The sequence below is a fragment of the Mytilus trossulus genome, chromosome 10 (assembly GCF_036588685.1).
Source record: "Mytilus trossulus isolate FHL-02 chromosome 10, PNRI_Mtr1.1.1.hap1, whole genome shotgun sequence".
Taxonomy (NCBI): domain Eukaryota; kingdom Metazoa; phylum Mollusca; class Bivalvia; order Mytilida; family Mytilidae; genus Mytilus; species Mytilus trossulus.
Genome location: NC_086382.1, coordinates 67359002 through 67382434, shown reverse-complemented (window position 1 = coordinate 67382434; position 23433 = coordinate 67359002). Strand labels below are relative to the sequence as shown.

Here is a 23433-nt window from a genome sequence, read left to right as displayed (position 1 = left end):
TTCTTTTTCCTTATACATGTATTCTCTATATGCCACTAGTTGGTCCTTAAATGGCTAAAAAAAACAAATCGTATCTTATCTTTTTTCTTATTTTCTATATAACGTAAAATTGAGAATGGAAATTTGATCTCTTGGTTTTTTACAATCAGATTCAATTTATATCATCCACCTCAAATCGTGTAACCCCACTAAAAATTAAAGAAAATAAACACATTTTTTTGAAACCACCAATCTCTCATATATGGGGGTCGGCAAGCATAATTATAATCACCGATTTAAAAAAAAAAAAAAAAAAAAAAAAAAGTAAGAATAATGTCAAGGTATTACTTGGCCACGGTTGCCATTGCAACATAGTAAATGAGTTTTCCCGTACATTTTCAGGAATTTAGTATCGAAAGAATAACTGCTTTGCAGTCATTCGGAAACAAAACCTGATTTTATTTAATGACATTTGATCATATTTATCAAAACAAATCAGTACTTTTTGGCCGAATATTGTCTTAACCCGCAGATGCAGAGGAGGTCATTTTCATAGAATTTGGGAGACAAATTATACACATTTTACATAAACGAAATGTACATTTGGTATCCACCTCCATATAAGCTGTGGTTATAAATAAAAAGTTTCTTTTCAATTAATTATATCAGATTTTTTGGGGTATTGCTTCCATGTGAGCAGCAAACCCCTATCAAGGAAATCATGCATGGTAAAAAATGCAAGTCCCAAAAAATAGTATCACCTGGGAGATATAAATAACATAGGTACAATGTAGGAGCTGCTACATATTGGAAGATTATCAACTGGAAAGCTAAAATCATCTCTTTTGTCGTAAAGTTTTGTTTTCATTGTCAATTCATAGATGTTAGTCAAGATAGGAAGCAGATTTGACTGTACCTGTTCATATCCTTTATATTTCAAATTTGGAGGGATCGATTAACAAACTAACATGTAAGTATAATTTGAGAGTACTGGCAGTTACTGACAGCTAGTTAAAAAACAAACAAACAGTTAATAATAAAAAATCATGCATCAGAGACGAACATCAACTAAAACACATCCCAGGGATTAAGTGTTTTACGTCATGGACAGTCAAAGAAGAAATGATTTGTGCAATGTTCTTTCTTTCTTCTTAAGTATGAAGTAGCAGTATGTAGTACGGGGCGCCGAATGGGACTCTTGTGGTTTTGTACAAAATTCAATTCTGTCACAACAAAATCATTTTTGTCTACAAAACTATTTGATACAGACCTCTTTTATGAGAACTTCAATTTTGTGATGACAAAATTCATTTTTGTAGACAAAATTATGACAAAAGTCAACTTTGTCAAAAAGGTATGCAAATATAAACTTATTTGCATACAAAATTGACTTTTGTTACCTGATATGGAAATAAATACATAAAAGTCAATTCTGTAAGACAAAATTTACTTTTGTGAGACAAAATTCATTTTTGTGACAACAAAATTCACTTTTGTGAGACAAAATTGACAAAATTGAATTTTGTCTCAGTTTTGTGAGACAAAACTCAATTTTGTCAATTATGTATCACAAAGTCAATTAATTTTGTGAGGACAAAATTCATTTTTGTGAGGACAAAATTCATTTTTGTGAGGACAAAATTCATTTTTGTGACGACAAAATTCATTTTTGTGACAACAAAATTCACTTTTGTGAGACAAAATTGACAAATTGAATTTTGTCTCAGTTTTGTGAGACAAAACTCAATTTTGTCAATTTTGTCTCACAAAAGTCGATTTTGTGAGACAAAATTCATTTTTGTGAGACAAAATTCATTTTTGTGACAACAAAATTCACTTTTGTGAGACAAAATTGACAAAATTGAATTTTGTTTCAGTTTTGAGAGACAAAACTCAATTTTGTCAATTTTGTATCACAAAGTCATTTAATTTTGCAAGGACAAAATTCATTTTTGTGAGGACAAAATTCATTTTTGTGAGGACAAAATTCATTTTTGTGACGGAAAAATTGACTTTTGTGAGACAAAATTGATTTTTGTGAGACAAAATTGACTTTTGTGAGACAAAATTGACTTTTGTGAGACAAAATTGACTTTTGTGAGACAAAATTGACTTTTGTAATACAAAATTGACAATTTGAAAATTGAATTTTGTCAATTTTGTTACTTTTGTTAGACAAAATTGACAAAATTGAATTTTGTCTCAATTTTTTGAGACAAAACTGAATTTTGTCAATTTTGTCTCACAAAAGTCAATTTTGTCTCACAAAAGTCAATTTTGTCTCACAAAAGTCAATTTTGTCTCACAAAAGTGAATTTTGTCTCACAAAAGTCAATTTTGTCTCACAAAAGTCAATTTTGTCTCACAAAAGTCAATTTTGTCTTACAAAAGTCAATTTTGTCTCACAAAAGTCTTTTTTGTATGCAAATTAGTTCACAGAATCCAAACTAAACTTATTTGCATATAAAATTGACTTTTGTCTTCCAATTTTCAAATTAGAAAACATAAGTCAAGTCTGTGTAACAGAAATGAATTTTGTCATGACGAAAGTGACTTTTGTCCACTGAAAGGTAATTTTGTATGACAACATTTTAAATTTGTAGTATGTTACAAATTTTGTTAAACTGAACTCATTTTTGTTGAACAAAAGTCACTTTTGTCCGTACAAAATTGAATTTTGTGTACAAAACCACAAGAGTCCCATTCGGCGCCTCGTAGTATGCCATTTACGCAACACATTCTTTATTGCGTAGAATGCAAGGTGACAATGGATGGTAACTTACGGTAGTAAACTGGTCCTAGATCAGTGTTGACGGTGAATTATAACTGACGGTATTGTAAACTGGTCATAATTCAGTGTTGACGGTGAATTGTAACTGACGATAGTTAACTGGTCCTGGATCAGTGTTGACGGTGACGTGTAACTGACGGTAGTAAACGTGTCCTAGATCCGAGTTAACGGTGTCGTGTAACTAGTAGTAAACTGGCCATAGATCAGTGGTAAACTAGTTCTAGATCTCTGTTGAATGTGTTGGGTAACTGACGGTAATAAACTGGTCCTAGATCAGAGTTGAAGATGACGTGTAACTGACGGTAGTAAACGTGTCCTAGATCCAAGGTTAACGGTGTCGTGTAACTAGTAGTAAACTGGTCATAGATCAGTGGTAAACTAGTTCTAGATCTCTGTTGAATGTGTTGGGTAACTGACGGTAATAAACTGGTCCTAGATCAGAGTTGAAGATGACGTGTAACTGACGGTAGTAAATTTGTCCTAGATCAGAGTTGATAATGATTTGTAATTGACGGCAGTAAACTGGTCCTAGATCAGACCAGCAGACAATATAGCGGTTTAATAAGAACAGATATGTTTAATGCTTTATAAAAAGAACTAGAGGACATGAAATATTTACAGAAGATAGAATGTGTTGTAAAATGAAGTATGAAAAAGAAAATGAATCATATTTTTATGTTAACGCCAAAAAATACATCAATGAGCTTCATTCCTTTCATGAAAAGATTAACGATAAAGAAAATTACCACACACTATATATGTATATGTTACGAGCTACTTTCGGTTTCATACATTAAATAAAGTATATTTGTAAGTGCGTTACACCTGAAAGATTTCTTTTTGATTTTCTTATGAATGTATGTCTATTTAAAGCGTAGTGTAAACTTGATCCAAAACACACATAACGCGTCAACAGTTCAAGGTAAAAATAAGTAATAAATAAACGAAATACTGAAAATCAAGAATAGCAGAGGTGCCGTGCTTTGGGATTTCAGTGTTCGAAGCTTGCACCAGAAATTGATTGTTTACTCTGATTTATAACAGTTAGGACAGGCAAGTAAAGATCAAATTTTAAACACGTGAATTTCTAAATACTTTGAACATTTCTTTATTCTACAACTATGCCAATGGTATCTGTCCACGAAATGCATTGAATTAGGCGCACGAAGATAATAACTGAGTTCTACTGAGAATGGTGATATATGAAACTCTAGCGTTAAATAGTTGTTACCCTTACCATGTTTACAAACAAAGTATGTGGGATCGATCTAAAGGAATAAGCCTGCCCGTCTATTTATAGACACCATGGCAAAGATGATAAAAGTTCTTTATTGATTAAATATGAAATATGCAATAATTTGAATTGAATAGATTATGCTAACCGATATATGCATTTATTAAGGATCGACTGATTTATTAATGTTGACTATACATGCTATACCTGTATATATATAATTAATTTAACCATCATATATCAATAAGGTATATCAACATATATATAGTCATCCTTGAATATTCCCATCCGGCAGTCACTGAAGCCATCATTCATACAAGTAGGATGTTGGCTTTGCGAGATGTATAAATACGCTATCACTCCAGAATATCATCGGGACGTTATGATGGATTAGTGTCATGTGAAAAACCCTCATAACAACGTTTGAGAGCTAGAGATTTGTATCCTATCCAAAATACCCCCATTCAATAACTACCGAAAACGAAACTAAGGGGTCAGCATGAAATCTGAAGATTGTAGTTGCATTTAAATAGTAACAAGAGACCAAGTATTGTATATAGTTTTAAACTTCATTGTTTTTCTTTCCAGATATGTCGTCCTTAGATGTCTACATCCAAAATCTTCATGACCACCAGTGCATATTTCAAATACCTAAAAATGAAGTAAAGGAGATCGAACACTTTGTAATTCACATTGTTAAAAGATTTATACCTACAACTATCAAAGCCCTCAATCCAAATTTCACGGTTTTGGAAGTGGTCAATGCTGGTAGCTACTTTGAGCATACTAAGGTCAAGAACCCGGATGAATTTGATTTTATGGTAGTCGTGCGAGAGCTATCAACGCCTGTTTCAGTACAAATACAAAAGGGATGTATGCCGGGATATGCAAATGTCAAACTACGACAAAGAGGAAGATGGCATAGCTCTAGGATGGAATATACACCAGAGAAGGAATTTGAAATATCGATTCTAAGCTTTAATGCGTTTCTGAGACAGGCGGTATCATTAGTTCCGGTACAGGAAGGTAGATATGGGTCTTTAATATACCAGGACGTCGCAGTAAGAGGGAAACCATATTCAATCTTTTCACACGTTCAGACAGCTAATTTTATTTGGGAACGAAAAATGTGTAAAACTGGAGAAGAAATGTTGTATCAACGTTTTGATACCACCAACACTAACAATGAAAATTTGAAAATTTGTGTAGATATGATGACATGCTGCCATTTACCTGTAGATATATTCTCTGAGATACTCCCCATGAGCTCATTATCTAATTCTTCATTGATAAAACATGGTTGTCATGTTGTTCTAAAACCTTGTAATACGCCATCTTGTAACGACAAAGAAACTCCCTGCAGGCTTATTTCTTATACGAAGTCCGAAGTCGAGAAAATGGCAAATTTAGATGAGAACTGGAAAGTTATATATAAATGCACGAAATTGCTCTTCTCATACGTGGAATATTCTGGGATAGATTCATACAAACTGAAGTCAACGATTTTACATCTAAGCGCTAGACAGGGACATATCGAATCAGGGCGAGGTCTTGTCCTAGTTTTAAAGTCGCTTCAAACTTCATCTTCTAAAGGAATGCTTGGGTGTTATTTCAATTCGACTCTTAATATATGGAGTATTTCTCTATCTTACAGATATTTCACAAAATGGCAAATATTACTTTTGTTTAAAATATTCAAGGTTTTTGAAAAGCTACCAGCTGGAGAAGGTCAACATTTGTTGCTATCACACATGATTGATCAATGGATAGGCTGTACTTGTAGACACTCTATTGAAGTGAGCCAGATTCGTAGTAACATCTTTGATGAGAATAGTCTTGCTACATTTAATGTACAAGGGAACGTATTCCTAGAGATCGTTTCTGAAATGGAACCAGTGCTTAAGGAACAGACGTCACTGAAGTGGATTCCTTTTCAGATGAAATGTCAAGTTCTTATTGATGTTTTTAAAGTTTTGATTTCAAAATTATTTCAAAAAGTTTTCACGTTTATTCCTGGCTTTCTCAGATTTTCCAAGAAATAAAACAATATTTCTACATTGTATGTACATTGCATTAAATGTTTATTGTTATGTTTTTTTTTATTTGATAATTTTTTCTCCAAAATACTCTTCGTTCACTTGCTGAAAAAATGACCAATGGTAGCTATAGATATACCTATAATATCAAGGACCAAGTATAAAGTATCATCATTTGTCTGATAACCAGTCAGAAGCACAGGAATTTCTTGATTTTGCTTAATGTGTAGCTATTTGTGCAAGATGTTTTTGGTTTGTTCGTTATTATTGTTTTTTTCCATGGCATTGTTTGTTGTCTGAAACTTGTGAATGATCATTTGACATCGCATCATCTTTCTACTTGTCAATGAGATTAACTTGTCGTATGTTCCTTATTGATGTTTTATTTTGCTATTTGATGATTTGCATTTTCTCATCGTTGACGCAATTTAGAGAAACAGCATTATCTGCATAGCTTTTCATGAGGAGGATTTTATGTAAATTATACAAGGAACGTATGTCACAATAAATTTTGAAGCCACTTTGTATTTTTGGTTATCGCCCTTCCCTTCGCGGAAACATTAACAAGCTTGCTTATCTTTTTAAAGGTTACAAAAAAAGATAAGAAAAAGTACATTTCACTTTTAGATACAGTAAAACTTCAACAGCAAAATGTGTAGCTTTTTTATCATTAGCATAGTGGGTGCTCACGGCTGATATTTTAGGAAGCAATCCGGAAAATTTAGAATCAGAATAATTATTTTTGTCAGCAGCTTGATCACAATACATTATTTTTTACCAACTTAGGGATCAGAATAGGTTTTTATGAAAAAAACAAAACATACCCCCTTAAATTTAAATGGTCGTAACCTTACGATATCAAATTGCACAAAACCCGGTTATCTATTGAACCGAGGGTTCTGAATGATGAAGCTGGGGAACAAATCCTTTTTGTCAAAATATTAGTTTATACGTCTATGACTTGAACGTTAATTGTTATCTTTATAATAGAGGATGACCATTTTTGGTTGTGAATTCATTAATTTATGTCTACAGGGTTAAATCAACTGATTTGTATGTAGCAGTTGTGTCTGTTATGTTACATCATTATGCTTAATGAGGAGATGGTTTGAGTTCACAAATAAAGGCAACAGTAGTATACAAGCACAAGTTTAAATTTCACTGCCGAGGGAAGAACACATACGACATGTGCATATACAACATTGTTGGGCTTAAGTTGAGACGAATCATATATATAATAAATTTAATATATATATCATATTTTTTTTTCGTTCATTGCTTAACATTAATCATACCGTTTGTTTTAATGGTTTAAAAATTTACATTTTCCCATGTTGAGTATCTTTATAATTTATTATGTGGTATGATTATGGTTATTTCTGATGGATTAATCCCATTTTTTGTACTTATTGGCAACATTGGGCTTCACGATGGGTACACATGGTGGAGTGAGCGCAGCTAAAACTCTTTTGAACAACATCAGTACTCCCACTATCTGTTAGTTGTTAATTAAATTAGAAGTATCCATGAAGCAAAAACCAGTTGTTTCGACTGACAAAGAAAGAATGAAATACTTATTATTTATTAAGTATGTTTCTATAAGAATTATATACATGTACTACTATATACTATATTCATTCGTTTGGTGTGTATGACCTTTGATTATTCTATATGATTAGGGACTTCACTTCTTGAATTTTTCTCGGAGTACAGTATGTTTTTGATTTTACTCCTTGAAAGACAAATTGGGGTTGATATATGTAGTACAATGTATCACATTTTATTATCTGTTTAATTAATTTGTAACTTGTTTTAGAATTTGGACGATTTAAAGATTAAAGCTTAACATATTATAGGTTTTAATGTCTTTTGTTGAGGTCTGTATGATCAATTCTGGTCCATTTCGTTTTATTCAAACCAGTAAATAAGGTTAGTGCCAAATTTTATAATATGATACTTAAAACGACAAACAAATATCTTCCTCCTTTGGAAAGGTTACCAATAGCTTGTCGCAGCTGTCGTACTTATGTTGAAATACGTATTATATATTGATATATGGTTAATTTTCAAAAGCATTCTGAAATCAGAGTATTTTTGCTCAAGAAACCAAACGGTAAGAGTTTAAGAATTATCAGATATATGACTGTTTATTTTTAGCTAGAAATAAAATTTGATTGTTTTGGTGAATTACTTTAATAATTTTTTTCCTTATCAAAACAGAAACATGTGTGCATAAATTTAAATGAAATTATAATATAAAAGAAATATACTACACTGGTTTTACTTTATTTTAGTTAAAACATATATTTTGATGTGATATCATTCTACCGCCAATAGTACATTGAATTAAAAATTTCTGAATATTTCTGAATATTTTTATCCGTGAATTTAAGGAAAAGTTTAAAGCTCATTGAACAAACGTCTATCATATTTTTTCTAGATATAGTTATTGTCTCTGAAAACTGTAACATATTTTGGTACGGTTTATGACTTTTGAACAGCGATATACTTCTGCTGTCTTTCTTAGTGCAGTTTTAAATTATAAGCTATTAATTTCTAAAGTAGATTTGTAATTGTTTACTGTGTTGTTTGAGAAATTAAGGTTTTGTTTTGCTACCTATCTTTTGTTGTACGTTTTATGTACCCGATGTGAATCAACTGATCAAAAATAAGTGGAGGTGGTTTTCTATTCTTAACACTCCAATATATAATGATTATATCTGTTTGCAAACACATTGTTTACTTACGTTTAATTAACCTGGCACCTTCTGTTAGTTATTATTCGTGTGTTTCTCTGTCCTATATGTACTCCAATTTATTTGTATTGTAGTCCTATCATGTTATGTTGTAATTTTAATGTTATATTTAATATTGCCATAAAAGCGGGAGGTTTGGCATGCATCAAAACCAGCTTCAACCCACCATTTTTCAAATATTACAATGTCTTGTATCAAGTCAGGAAAATTGTCATTGTTATATCATAGTTCGTTTGAGTGTGTGTTACATTTTAATGTTGTGTTTCTGTTGTGTCGTAGTTCTCCCATATATTTGATGTTTTCCCTCAGTTTTAGTTTCCAACCCTGGATTTGTTTTTATCTCAATCGATTTATGTATTTCGAACAGCGGTATACTACTGTTGCCTTTTTTATATTATTTTTGTTATTAAGAAACATCAGTGCTACATTTGACCGAGAATTGTGCAAAATATTAAGGATTTTCTAACCCGGGAGTAGATGACCGTAGCTGTATTGAGCAAAACCTTTCGGAATTTGTGGCTTTAGATGCATTCAAACTTATTACTTTCTTCGGGTCTTTCACTGATGAGTCTTTTGTAGACTTAACTCGCTTCTCGGTTACAAAGCTTAAAGCTTGGTATCATTGATCAATTTCTCAAACCCTTTTGATTTAATTTTTTTTAGAGCTAGACAAATTGTATACACACCTTACTTTATTTTGGCTTTTTAATACCTTTAAGTTATTAGTGTCTTTGGGTTGCGGTCTGCTTGTCGTGTAATCAATCTGTTATTTATAATTATATAAATACGAAGATGTCGTATGCTTGGCCATGACCTCAAATGATCATTGTTACAGGAATTTAAATATATATTGATACCACATTGCTATATTGTTTTTAGAAATAGTTTTTGATGTAATTTGACACTATTGTAGGAAAAGAAAGCAAGCTACTCGACATTCATGGTACTTATGGTTAGTAACTTAGTCTTGTCATCAGTTTGTACTCAAAAACTTTTATTGACAGTCACACGTTTATTTAAATAACAATGATTAATAAACTTATTAGAATATTTTCGGATACCCATTGAATAATTTTGTTTCATTGTAGTTATTTCTACAGTATGCTGTTCATAGTCCAGTTCACTTTGCTGGTTGTGGCTATCCAGCATGTTTCTGGTCAAACCTGTCTTTCTAATGAGTCAAAGGATGACTTTGACAAGTCACGGAAATCCTTGACAGATGTACAGGAAAATATCGGAAAAGTTCTCATCAAACTTGAAAATGACAATAAAAAGACACTAGACATGTTTAAAGAAACTCTTAACACTATGGGCCAAAAGATAAAGAAACTTGACACAGATTTTAAAGTCCTTGGAAAAGATTTTCGCAGTAAGTACATACTCGAAAAGCATTAAAAATGTCTTTTGAAGATTCATGTGGTAAACCTTCTAGAGAACCTGAGATCACCCAAGTTTATGGTTGAGTTCGTGTTGCTTAGTCATTGGTTTTCTTTGTTGTGTTTTGCTTACTGTTGTTCATCTGTTTTTTTAGATTTTTTTTCATTTTAAGCAATGACATTGTCAGTTTGTTTTCGATTAATGAGTTTAAATGATCCTTTAATATTCCTTGCTTCATTCCAACAGTAGGTACTTTAAATAAAATTCATAAAGGTACACAGTGTCTTAATTAGATACGATGATTTAGAATACGTTGTGTGTAATCACACATAAAAAATAATCAGAAAGGATTAATTTAAGAATTATAATAGATGAAAAGATGTAAAGAACCTTTGGTTAGCATGGACTGCTCACCGTAATGGCGCACCTTAGATCACCCCCAGTTTTTGGTGAGGTTCGTTTTGCTTAGTCTTTAGCTTTCTGTGTTGTGTCTTGTGTACTATTGTTTGTTTGTTTGTCTTTTTTGTTTGTTAGATATGGAGTTTTCAGTTTATTTTCGATCTATGAGTTTGCCTATCCCGCTGGTATCTTTCGCCCCTCTTTGGCAAATATTTTATCCTCTCCAAAGAAGCTTAACGATACTGGAATGATTGGTGAATTTCGGTCATGCTGTCATTCATCCACTTGTTTTGATATTGCCTCCTCTCCCATCGGTATCGTACATTTAATAACTTGAATGTACAAGCTTTATGATAAAAATTAAATCACAGTTCGTTATATTATAATTTAATATAATTATTTCAATTATTTCAAATTAATCAGATATGTATCGGTATCTATTTCAGAAACAAAATGGCACAAATATAATGGTCATTGTTACTATTACAGTCCGGACAAGGCAGATTGGTTTACTGCTGAAGTGAGTGAAAACTTAGATATACTATAATAATTCGATATTTTTCATTAAAAAGACCGCAGTTAATTGCTTTTTAAAAAGAACATTTTATTTTCCATTTGATGTTTCGTTCCATCTTCTGCGAAGGGCAATTTCAATCAACATTAACAGATTAACATCAAAACATATAACACTTTATTAATATAATTGCATCGTAATGCGCATAGATGATTTACTTCCTGAATCAACTAGAAAATGAAATTTATTCTTAAACAGAGAAAATGTAGAGACATTGGAGGATATGTTGTCAAAATTGACGACAAAGAAGAAAACAGCAACATTGCGGCAAACAAAGCAAACAGTGGTAAGTTTACTTTCTTGAAATGTCAAAATAAGAAAACGTGTAAAGTTCATAACTCATTACTTGTATGCTGACAGAACAGGAACAGCTTTCCGTCTGCAGCACCTGAGATCCCAATCACGCAATAATTGGGGTCCTAAAAATAAGATATTGTTTTGCCAAAGAGGAATAAAAAAGGAGCATTTGTCAAAATCAAATAGTTGATATTCAACAAAATGATATTAATCTAATATCCAAACTATTTTTTTCCTGATACATACACTCGACATTACAGTTGTCCCAATATACGATTTAACAACATTTAAAATAATCAAAATTGGACTTTTTATTATACATTTCTTTGGGAGAGTTACAGAGTGAAACACTTATTGAAGATATTGACAAATTGACTTTCGGTTTGACAGGTTTCACATTAGATTATAAAATGGACACTACCATTCGTTTGATTTTATGATTATAAACATGCAAAGGTACAGGACATGGTTAATCAATCATTATTTACACGTTAAATTATGTACAACCACCCTTTGCTTTTCTTAAGTACTGCAATCGCTGTGCAACGTGATTATAACGGAAAACGTAACAAAATATTTTGAAGGGGAACATTTCATCCGTAGTCTTCAGTGCGTTTAAATTTTTCACCGTGATCTAAATCTACTAAGTAGTTTGGTAACCAAGTCATCATACAATTCAAATATGCAGCGTCTTATCTTAAAGGTAATCACTACTGGATTGGCTTGATAGATCTCAAAGAAGGGGAATGGCGCTGGACCTATGATCAGTCGAAAGCTTCGTTTACAAATTGGACTTCTGGTTATGGTGCCAAGGGCACAGACAGTAATTGTGTGTTGCTATCTGGTAGTAGAACAGATTGGTTTGATTACATTTGTAGTTACAGTACTTATTACATTTGTGAAAGCAATTTCTGTAAGTTGTTTTTCTGTACTCCTGCTGCATGCAATGATCAATTATACACCGTTAATTTTCTTGTTAACGCCTAAGATGTTCTCATGGAAAATAAAGATATTATGCCAAAATCTGTAGAGGAATATTTGTTATATATTTATTTTGCTATTGTTGGTGTTTGTTTTAATTGTTTTAATTATTTGATCTTACTTTCAACTTTCCTATATTTGATTGCAATGATCATTCTCTAAAACGTGGTAATCGTAAAAGAAAGAAGAATGTAACGTGTTCCATATTTGTGATATTCCTCTTCGTGTAGCCCAATAGAAGATATATTCAAAATGTTTATTGAATGTGAATCACCTAAAGTAAAAAATAAATAAAAATGTTTAACAACAAATTGGATCGGGAATCGATAGTCAGTGTCTTTATTATTACATATCAACCGTGTAATGGCTATCTATCTTTCTTCCTTTGTACTGTATAAGTTTAAAGTCCCAATAGCTCTCGGATTTAAATTTTAAGTTTTTCGAACGCATGAAATTATTCAACGTGTTGTTTTCAATTTTTTCAAGGTTTCAACTCCTCAGGTAAAGTTGACTTTATGAATGAAAGGTTGAATTTGGCTATTTATTTTACGTATCTTTGACATATTTTTATAGCTTTTCTTAAATTAAAAGCCACACACTGTAGACAATCCCTTTCATTTTTACTTTTTATTTGGCCAGTCATATATTTTCCAGTTGTTTAAGTTCTAATTGCCTTATTCTACGTATTTATGTATGAATGTAGTGTCCACTTCTGAGCAATCGAAATTACACAGCAAAAGATAATTATGTTCTTTATAAAGTTTTTTTTAGGAAATGTACGTTTAAAATGTACCAACAATGTCCTTATAACATTTCTACGTTTTCCCGCTTTTTTCAGGTTTTTGAACAGTTCATAGAAGAGAACAAATGAGACGCAAAGAAAACATCGATGAACTCAATTTCTGATGTTAAATAAAATGAAATACATTATTGAAATCTTTTTCTATGCAGTTTTAACGTAAAAAAATAGATACAAGGGTTATCTACATTATTCATCATGTGTCATTACTAGTACTTAGAATAACAGGCGCAGATAATATTGTGAATGTAGGTCACCGTAATGCCGTTTAAAAACGTTACTTAAATCTCATACCGTAAAATAAGCATTGAATCGTCCCGAGATGACAGAGGCAAAACAATTCAAATCAGAAAATCTCATACCGTAAAACAAGCAATGAATCGTCCCGAGATGACAGAGGCAAAACAATTCAAATCAGAAAACAAACAGTCTATAGTGTATGTACATACAATAAATGCAAACCAAATATCATTTAGTACAACCACTGAAATAAATTCCCGATTTAGGACAGACAAGTTGGAAATGTAGCGGGATTAAACATAATGACAGGATCCTCACCATGTATTATTGAAACGAAAGATACAACGCATGCGTTATTGCATATACATGTATCAATATACATCGTTCATTATATGCATACACGCAGTGAATATTTTAAATTCATTTCTGGACGATTAAGACCACTTCGTATTATAGAAACAATAGTCTGTTGTTGACTGTTTAAACATGTTAAAGGAACACATAAAAAATACCAGGGCTTATAATTTGGTTTCGTTTTTATCTGCAAAAGAATAGTCAGTGACCCTCGAATCTAAAAAATTGACATACAAATCATTGTAATAAAAAACATTGCGGAGCTCAATTCAAATTTCCTTCTTGATATCATTCTTATTATTTTTGTCGTCGGATATGTATTTCCGGCATCACTTTGTCATATTTTTGTTTTTGTTCGTGTTGTCTAGTCTTTCTGGTTTTTTTATGACGTTTTATGTGGATGTGTGTCTTTTCGTTGTCTCTTGTATTTGACCACAGCGTTTGCTGTTTTTCCTTGAGTTTGAATGTGACCTTGATATTGCCTGCCTTTTAGCCCAGTAGTCAGCACTTTGGTGTTGACATGAATATCAATTATATGGTAATTGTTATAAATTTCCTGTTTACAAAAGTATAAATTGCTCGAAATACTAAGGATATTCTTATCTCATGCATAGATTACCTTAGCTGTATTTGGCACCATTTTTTGAATTTTGGGTCTTCAGTGCTCACCAATTTTTTACTTGTTTGGCTTTAAAGGGTGGGTTGAACCTGGCTTCATGGCAAGGCAATTCCCGGTTTATGACAATGTTAAAGATTTTGGTTAAAATGACAACACACATACAAACCGAAGAAGACCAACGAACAAATTCCATCTACGACTGACACCATGGGATATCACAAACATTGAAACGCTTATGGACTAGTATAAAATTGAGAATGGAAATGGGGAATGTATCAAAAAGACAACAACCCGACCATAGAAAAATACAACAGCAGAAGGTCACCAACAGGTCTTAACTTACATGCCATCTCGAACAAATATTTTCACAATTTCAAAACAATGTACATGACAATAATGGTAATGGAAGGCACTATAATGATTATTTTGACAGCAAACGGTAAGCCATAACACATTATTCAACCGAATCAATAACAGAAACATAAAAAACAAATACCTCAATGTGGGATTTACAAAATACTGAGAACGTCGTATAGCAAATTAAAACTTTGTATAACAGTCATATTTGGGAATAGGTCAGGTTCGGTACATATAATACAGACGATATAGATGTAAAACCACAATCGTAGTCGTGGTATAAAAATGCCATTAGCTAGTGAAGACACAAACACATCGTATACATCAACCAATTCGCGATGGTGTCCATAAAATGTACGGAGTGATATTTTTTGTCTTTCCTCCTCATGAAATACGTTATTTACGAAAAACAGTGTGCCCTTTTTGCGTTTTATCTTTAATATAATAAAACAAAAAGGACGTGGTACATGCACAATTATCAAATGACTTGGATAACAGCAATTATAATCACCGTAATGACTGATACATTGAGAAAAAACTCATATCGTTATGTTAGCTATCAAAGAACCCGACATGAATGCATGAATGACCGAGTGCAAACAAGTACATTAAGAAATGCTCATTAGCTAGTAGATTCATTTGTCTTTTCAAATACAACTGGCATATAAGGATCGTAATGGTGCTATGTGGATAAATATATCAGTTTTCAAGAGCTAAATTGGCATCACGTTATCCCTACAATTGCCTCTATTTTTAAAATTGTAAAAATGAACTGGCGCAATGAGGATCCAGTTTTGAACTAGTAGAATCCTGACTTCAACTAATTGCAATGGGTTTAAACGTTTTAGTGGTAACAAACCTTTACCCTTATCTGAAACAATAGCGTAATATAACAACATAGAAAGACATACTTTAATATAACAACGCCTGTTTCCAATTTAAAATCCTGTCAGTGGTTGGCAAGGTATCTTTCTTGGTAAATATCGAGTTTCGAAGTGCTAGCTCTAGTCTTCTTTTTTATGCTGAAAATGTTTGGATATTTATGTTCTGTTTATATTAATAAGACAGCAAATCTAAAACACAAACCCCGAATTAGGGATTCAAAAAACATTTTACTGTATATTAACTATGTAGACAAAGACCCTTTAGGTCTTTGAATCTTTCCAATGAGTCAGCAATGTTACGTCTTAACAGAAAAAAAATCGTTATACGTTTTAAAAATATATTAGAATAAAGAACTCAATCGACAGTAGAAAGTTTTAGGCTAGCTTACCGGACTTAACCAAAGAACCAAGACACTGTGTATTTCCTTTTTTTCCTCTACGAAAACATAAAACCAAATCCTGTGATTTTATTGTCTGTGCGCCACATATATCTATATTTTAACATTAGTTTTCCTACCATAACTTCAGTTTTTCTATGAACTTGAATAAGTTTATAAAACATGCAAAACTTCAATTTAACTATATATAACATGCCTGTTTATGCCAGTTTATATTTTATCATCTTACCATTTAAAGAAGCAGATAACTCTTTATCTTGGTATACATTTTTGGACATACTAATACAAGCAGCAACCACTTTTTCATACTGGTTTTAAGGGCCTTTGAAATCACATTACGTTAAATTGTAAATATTGAAAAGGAAGATATGGCACCATTGCCAAATGAGACTACTCTCTACGGCAGACCAAACTCAATAGATATTAAAACTATGAGTCACTGTGCGGCCTCCACTATGAAAAAAAAATGCATAGTAAACTATAAAATGCCCCGAATGTAAATCAATTCAAACGAGAAAAGTAACGACCTGATTTTTAAAAGAAAACAACGAAGAAACATGATAAACAGCTACAAACGACAATCGCTGAATTACAGCCATCTGACTTTAAACATGCATATACAAAATTGGACATATTTTATGCAAGCACACACTTAAATAAGGGTTATTAGTCAACAGAGCAACGTCAATTAATATGCGTGAAAGTTATGAAATGTGCTTTTTTCTTCGGATATGAATTCTTCCTTTGTTAATTTAAAACATGTTTGCCTAAGAGGTGGACAATTAATACCTGTTGTAATACAGACTGTTTGTTGAAATATAAGTACATCAACTCAATAAATTTGAAAAGACCAGTTTCTGAGTACTTGTTGCTGAAATCAGTAAATGTTCTTAAAAATGTAAGATTTTCCATGGCCTTATAAATGAAAATTATCCACAGATTCTTATGTATATGCTATAATGTGGACAGTTATATCTTTGTACAATGTCGACGAATACTGTAAAGGAAAGAAAACGAGATAAATGTACGCGAGTACTTAAAACTCCTCTCCTTTGACGGTGGTAACTATTCAGATACATAACTGTTCAGATACATAACTGCTATTCCTGTATTACACGACACTTGTGTGTTATGCTCTGCTCCCTATATACATTAAGTACTGTGAGGTCCGTGTCCAAAACTTAAAACACGACTTGTTTCTTATCTTAGTTTTTTACTAAGGTTAAATGATAACATTAAATCATTTTGTTCATTTTATCAGACAAATCAAAAGACAATCACGTGTAGACAGGGCGTAAGCTGTCCTTATACCCCAATCGATTAGATTACAGAATGTTGAGAAGGTGCTATCAAGAAATGTCAATTAATTACTAATTTAATTGGCCATTGGTTAAACACTATCTTAACAAGGAATATATCAAAATTTATTGTTATGATACTTATAATGAACACGCAACCTCTTTCCTCATTCTTAAAGTTGTGATAGGCAGCCAGAACTATCCGACTTATTTTGATATACGCAGTTAATTATTATATTTTTATCTAAATTTTAGAAAACATTTAGAAATCGAAGGATTTTAGCTGAATCAACAAAACGGTAAGAATCGAAATATAATTCTTTTTTGTATATTGATACCGATAATTTATGTTTTATCTAAATTATATCATTAACTGAAAATAAACCATACATGTATAAAGAATAACAAATATTTAAAATATCATTGGTTCATTATTTATTTCACTTGCAGAGATGGGTCAATATGTATTAATGATAATAATTAAGATTAATCACAGAATCCATTTTTAGGCAAAAACATAACAAACAAATAACTATTGTGGAAATAACGGCCACAGTTCACTTAGAATGACGAGGTCTGACATGATTACAGAATGCCGACATGCTAGTTTTAACTGACAAATCTGTGCACCATTGGTAGCAATGGATGCTCAAGTTCCTCCAGGTTAAATTCTAAAGAGAACGAGGGTTATGATCCCCAAATACGTCGGGTCTTATTCGCATCACCCCCTGGTTTCAGGGGAGTAAAGATTAACATTTTTTATATTATAAAACACTGAATACATAGGCCATACTATGTATCATTAACAGTCAAGCTCGAACTGGTACCAATTCAGAACCGGCCACTCAGGGTAGACATGAGATGGTCTCAACAGAACTTCCTGCGGTACCGCAGGAAAGTAAAAACCTAATATGATCCGACGTACAATTACGGGAAACGATCATAACCCCTTAATCTTGCCAGATCCCGACATCCTTTTTGACTGTGACGAATGATTTTATTACAAAACAATGAACAATTAGAATCGAGTAATTAAAATAAATGCTGCATGATTTTTATCCAATAAAGTCAAAAGTTAAATGCATCTAGGCGAAGAACTAATACCAGGTAATGGTAATTCCATTTTCACACTGACTGTGTCTAAATATTTAGATAAAGGTGGTAGCCATTCATGAAAATTAGCATTGACATAATAATTATAGTTCTCGAACGTATCATTCAGCTAGCAAATCCATCGGCTTGATTGTCTCCTCTGTTTTGTCCAAAAAGTTATGAATCCGGCATGTTCTGGTCATTCTGAAAATATAAATAAAACAGCAGCAGACACAAGAATTGTTATTAGATGGCAGATTGCAAGGGGAGGTGGGTGGGTTGTTGAAACTTTTACATATCTACAAGATTGGCTAGTGCAATGTAATGCTGACGAGTCATGTGACGTTGATTGGCGGGAAACAAGAACCGGATCCGAATGAGGCAATAATCATTTCTCTTTAATTAAATTGGTTTATCTTATAAAAGCGATAAACCGTATTAATCACAGAATCCATTTTTAGGCAAAAACATAACAAACAAATAACTATTGCGGAAATAACGGCCACAGTTCACTTAGAATGACGAGGTCTGACATGATTACAGAATGCCGACATGCTAGTTTTAACTGACAAATCTGTGCACCATTGGTAGCAATGGATGCTCAAGTTCCTCCAGGTTAAATTCTAAAGAGAACGAGGGTTATGATCCCCAAATACGTCGGGTCTTATTCGCATCACCCCCTGGTTTCAGGGGAGTAAAGATTAACATTTTTTATATTATAAAACACTGAATACATAGGCCATACTATGTATCATTAACAGTCAAGCTCGAACTGGTACCAATTCAGAACCGGCCACTCAGGGTAGACATGAGATGGTCTCAACAGAACTTCCTGCGGTACCGCAGGAAAGTAAAAACCTAATATGATCCGACGTACAATTACGGGAAACGATCATAACCCCTTAATCTTGCCACTTGAGTGTGTCTATACACACTCACCAGAATCCCCCCCCCCTTTTTCCTACAACCTAAAGGTCCATTTAGGTGAACTAGCTAAGAAGGCATTATTCTTTGTTAATATGTTTGAATCTTAGACAATCATATTTTTCCTTTTGTAATAGCTTTGTTATAAAGGTGCTGTTTTTGAAGATATCACTTCTTTCGTTGTATTAACCATGTTATATATATATATATATCATCATAAAACGCATTGTTTTAGCAGTAATACATCCACTGATAAACCGATCATGAATTACCAATGGGTTTACTAAAAGAGTTATCTCGCCTTAACCGGCTTAGTTGAACAAAATGTATTCTAAAGCACATATGTTTGGAACTTGTTAAATATTTCTAAGAGATATAATGCGATAAATCAGGAAGTTTCTTCATAAAAATAAACAGTATAATCAATAAAACTGAACATCTGTGTATACATTCGGAGATTTGGGTAATAACTAGATTGATTGGTCACTGCAAAAGTACAATGCAAGATGGTGGTATGCCATGAATCTACTCAATTGCTTTGTTAATCTGTAATATGCACTAATATTAGTTTTCCATTTTCAATTTTATTATCCTCTACAAAGTTTACGAAAATACATTACCTGTATATATAATAAGTGCTATCCTAGACACTCCTTCAAAGTCGTGTACATTTGTATAGGCTGATCTATATATTAATTTTAAACAAGTAACGTGACCAATATTTTAGAAACCAAGGGAGTAGAACGTACACAAAAAAAAAAAAAAAATACATAGAAAGTACCACATATCCTGTTCTAACATGACTAAAATTGGCAATCACATGCATTCCTAGTAGTACTTAAAATTCGGATACAGCTAAGCAGTATGTGCCGCTTTTTTGGAAAGTTCAAACTTGAATAGTTTTACGTCGAATATATTTTGTGACCTAAAAGAACTAGGCGTTTCCTGTACTAAATTGGCTACCCCATGCATTCCTAGTAGTACTTAACAATTCGAATACGTGTTTTTGGAAAGTTCTATCTTGAATAGTTTTGCGTCGAATATATTTTGTGACCTAAAAGAACGAGGTGCTAGAGTAAAATTCCATGGTATTACTTTAAGTAATGGATAGTTGATTTATTCCGACTAGAATTAAAAAGATTGTGTCCATCAGCTTCTAGATAAGAATGCTAAATGTTCCCTTTGATAGAAGGAAATAGATCAAGAGTATTTGAAATAAATTTAAAAATTCATCGAGTTTCCCATCTGGATAATATGCGTGTTCGTTTGTAAAAGTCCTTAACAGTAACTTATATACCGCATATTTGTTTTGTTTCTAAAAATAGATGTGGGAAAGCCCATAGTTCGTGCCGACATGTAAAATAAATATGATAGTAAAATACAAACGTATTAAAACATCAATGTTCACATATCTGAGTTAGATAAGACAATCAAAAATAATCTAAACAATACATGTACATTTTGTACATGTATCATGTGTATATATACAATAACATTATCGCACTTCAAAGTATAGAGGATGTTGAGTACCATGCTCTGTCTGCTGCTTCGTGAGTTATAAAGTAATTTGATAATTGTGTGAATAGTGCACATAATTCTCTTATTTTCTCTAAGTTGACTTGTTGGTAAACTAATTGTCCTGTCCATGAGCATAAGTAAGCTATTTGAAACCTATACAGACTATTGCTTGTATAACTATATTTGCTTGTATCACTATATGAACTATAAAATTTAGGGTCTGGCTTGGTATGTAGGATTCAACAACGTAAACATGAGCTCTGCAAATCTCTCACAAGTTCAACTGACGTGATATTTCATATCAAAATCAAATATCAAATTTAATATAAGCATATTTTACAACAGGAACACATGCATAATGTAAATAGCTAGGCAAACATGCAAAAATTAAAACAAGCAAGCTAACAAGAAAATAAACGCAAATTGAAAAGTATAAATATATACATGTAACTGAGAAGCTCCCTCGTGTAAATAGAATTGGTATGATTCAATTAGACAACTCTTCACAGTAGAACAAACGGCAAATAAAATAATAACAAAAAGTCATTTTACTGCCTTCAACAATGAGCAGAGCCCATGCCACATTAACTATAATTATTAGTAGTCACTTTTCTGCCTTCATTTATGAGCAGAGCCCATGCCACATTAACTATAATTAGTCACTTTTCTGCCTTCATTTACGAGCAGGGCCCATATACTGCATTAATAACAATAAGTCAGTGTACTGCCGTCAACCATGAGCAGAGCCCAAGTCGCATTAATAACATTTAGTCACTTTTCTGCCTACAACAATGAGCAGTGCCCATACTGCATTAAACGAAGTCATTGTACTGCATTCAACAATGAGCAGAGCCCATGATACTGCATTAAAGTGTAATTAAAAACCAAAAAGAAAAATGTTAAACAAGTCAAACGAGAAAACAGTAGGCATAATTTATGTACATTTTTTTTTTTATATAGTAATGGCTAATGCCGATTTAAGTGTATCAAACAGTTTAGGAAATATATAAGACTGTACATGTTCAAAGGATTTCCACTTGTAAATATTTTAATCTAAGCCATCGACTCTGATGGATTTAATCTAAAACTATCGCGTCATCCGCCACAAAATTTCTCTTCTAACTCTCATATAATTACACGTCAGCTGAGCCATCTAACACATAGTGTAAAATTGTGTATAATAGTGGTAGAATCTATAAAGTAAATAAAGATGAGGAATTTGCACTTATTGCCCTCGTGTGTATCTTGTGTGTAATAAGGTGCGTCTTCAAAACGACTGCATGGTTATATAATTTATGTACATTAAAGCAGACATGTAAAAAAGGCCACGAATTAAATATATGACATCAAATTATAATAATAAATAATCCTTTCAGTAATCTTATCTTATCACCATCAGATTATCTTATTCCTAATGAGATAAATATCAATTAGAATAATTATACACCACAAAACATCAACTTTTTTTTTTTTTTTTATATATATAAATTCAACATACCGAGGTTAAAGCTTGACGAAATCTGCAAACCGCTGGAAACAGGTAGTGAATTCTTTGGATCAGTGGTTTTCCTTCTTTTAAATCGTGTATTCCTTACTTGTAAGTGCATCTTGTGCTGTGTGGAATTCTAAACGGGGGCTCCTGGTGTGAAGATCTTGTTCTGCCATTAAATTGATCACCGGTCAATGAGCCACTGACAAATTGGAAGCTGTCCCTGTCATTCGAGCATTGTATAACTTTTATGGCGAAGATACATTATTAAATTGTTCTAATAATCTCACAAACATAAACATGTCGAAAGAAGCTGGATGTGTTCCTCGTGTTGATGACTCGGTTGATGGCATCGGATCGTGTGGTGATAGTTCGGTTTACCTTTTAATATCGTCGTTTGCTGACCCTTGCAAATGAAAATCCTTTCTTGGAGAATTGTCTTGTCTCTACGATAGTTTCATTTCAAAATATTAGAATATGATATGCGGATGTCAAAGATATTTTACGATTGCATTTTTTGAAACTTTTACATATCTACAAGATTGGCTAGTGCAATGTAATGCTGACGAGTCATGTGACGTTGATTGGCGGGAAACAAGAACCGGATCCGAATGAGGCAATAATCATTTCTCTTTAATTAAATTGGTTTATCTTATAAAAGCGATAAACCGTATTATAGATAGCAGTCGATTGAAGAAGCGATTCGATTGAAAACTTTTCTTATATCAACGAGCGATATTGTCTTATATCAACGAGTTGCATTGTTGGAAATTTCAGACGAATGTTAGCAATTGTACGAAGAAAGGCAGATTTATCGGTATTAAGTAATTACTCTTTTTTTAAAACAGGATGAAATTTAACACGACATACATCTGCTGTATAATTTCCATTAATTATTTTATTTAATAACAAGCAAGGTGTATTTAAACGAGAAAATTGAATTCTTGAATAAATGAAACATAAATGCAAGATTTATCATTTGTAGGTGTACAATTCAATAAATATCACGTAGCAAATTCAGTGGAATGCAATTGAGT

At 32.4% G+C, this 23433-nt stretch overlaps 2 protein-coding genes across 2 annotated transcripts; both read left to right on the top strand.

Moving 5' to 3' along the window:
• The first annotated feature begins 3637 nt into the window (after positions 1 to 3637).
• On the top strand, positions 3638 to 6387 carry LOC134688404 (uncharacterized). Its single transcript, XM_063549107.1, has 2 exons — positions 3638 to 3692; positions 4593 to 6387. Exon 2 carries the CDS (start codon positions 4595 to 4597, stop codon positions 6044 to 6046), a length of 1452 nt encoding a protein of 483 aa, XP_063405177.1. The 5' UTR covers positions 3638 to 3692; positions 4593 to 4594; the 3' UTR covers positions 6047 to 6387.
• A 1654-nt stretch (positions 6388 to 8041) lies between these two features.
• Positions 8042 to 13360, top strand: LOC134686522 (perlucin-like protein). Its single transcript, XM_063546187.1, has 6 exons — positions 8042 to 8153; positions 9885 to 10165; positions 11019 to 11092; positions 11345 to 11432; positions 12147 to 12356; positions 13263 to 13360. The coding sequence occupies exons 2-6, from the start codon at positions 9898 to 9900 to the stop codon at positions 13268 to 13270; spliced, it is 648 nt and encodes a 215-aa protein (XP_063402257.1). The 5' UTR covers positions 8042 to 8153; positions 9885 to 9897; the 3' UTR covers positions 13271 to 13360.
• The last annotated feature ends 10073 nt before the right edge of the window (positions 13361 to 23433 follow it).

What these genes read in the sequence shown, in the direction of transcription:
- LOC134686522 (XM_063546187.1), top strand. Translation starts at nt 9,898, where the DNA reads ATGCTGTTCATAGTCCAGTTCACTTTGCTGGTTGTGGCTATCCAGCAT. An exon ending in CCTTGGAAAAGATTTTCGCA is followed by an intron (nt 10,166 to 11,018) that starts GTAAGTACATAC and finishes TATCTATTTCAG; the next exon opens with AAACAAAATGGCACAAATAT. An exon ending in CAGATTGGTTTACTGCTGAA is followed by an intron (nt 11,093 to 11,344) that starts GTGAGTGAAAAC and finishes ATTCTTAAACAG; the next exon opens with AGAAAATGTAGAGACATTGG.
- LOC134688404 (XM_063549107.1), top strand. Translation starts at nt 4,595, where the DNA reads ATGTCGTCCTTAGATGTCTACATCCAAAATCTTCATGACCACCAGTGC.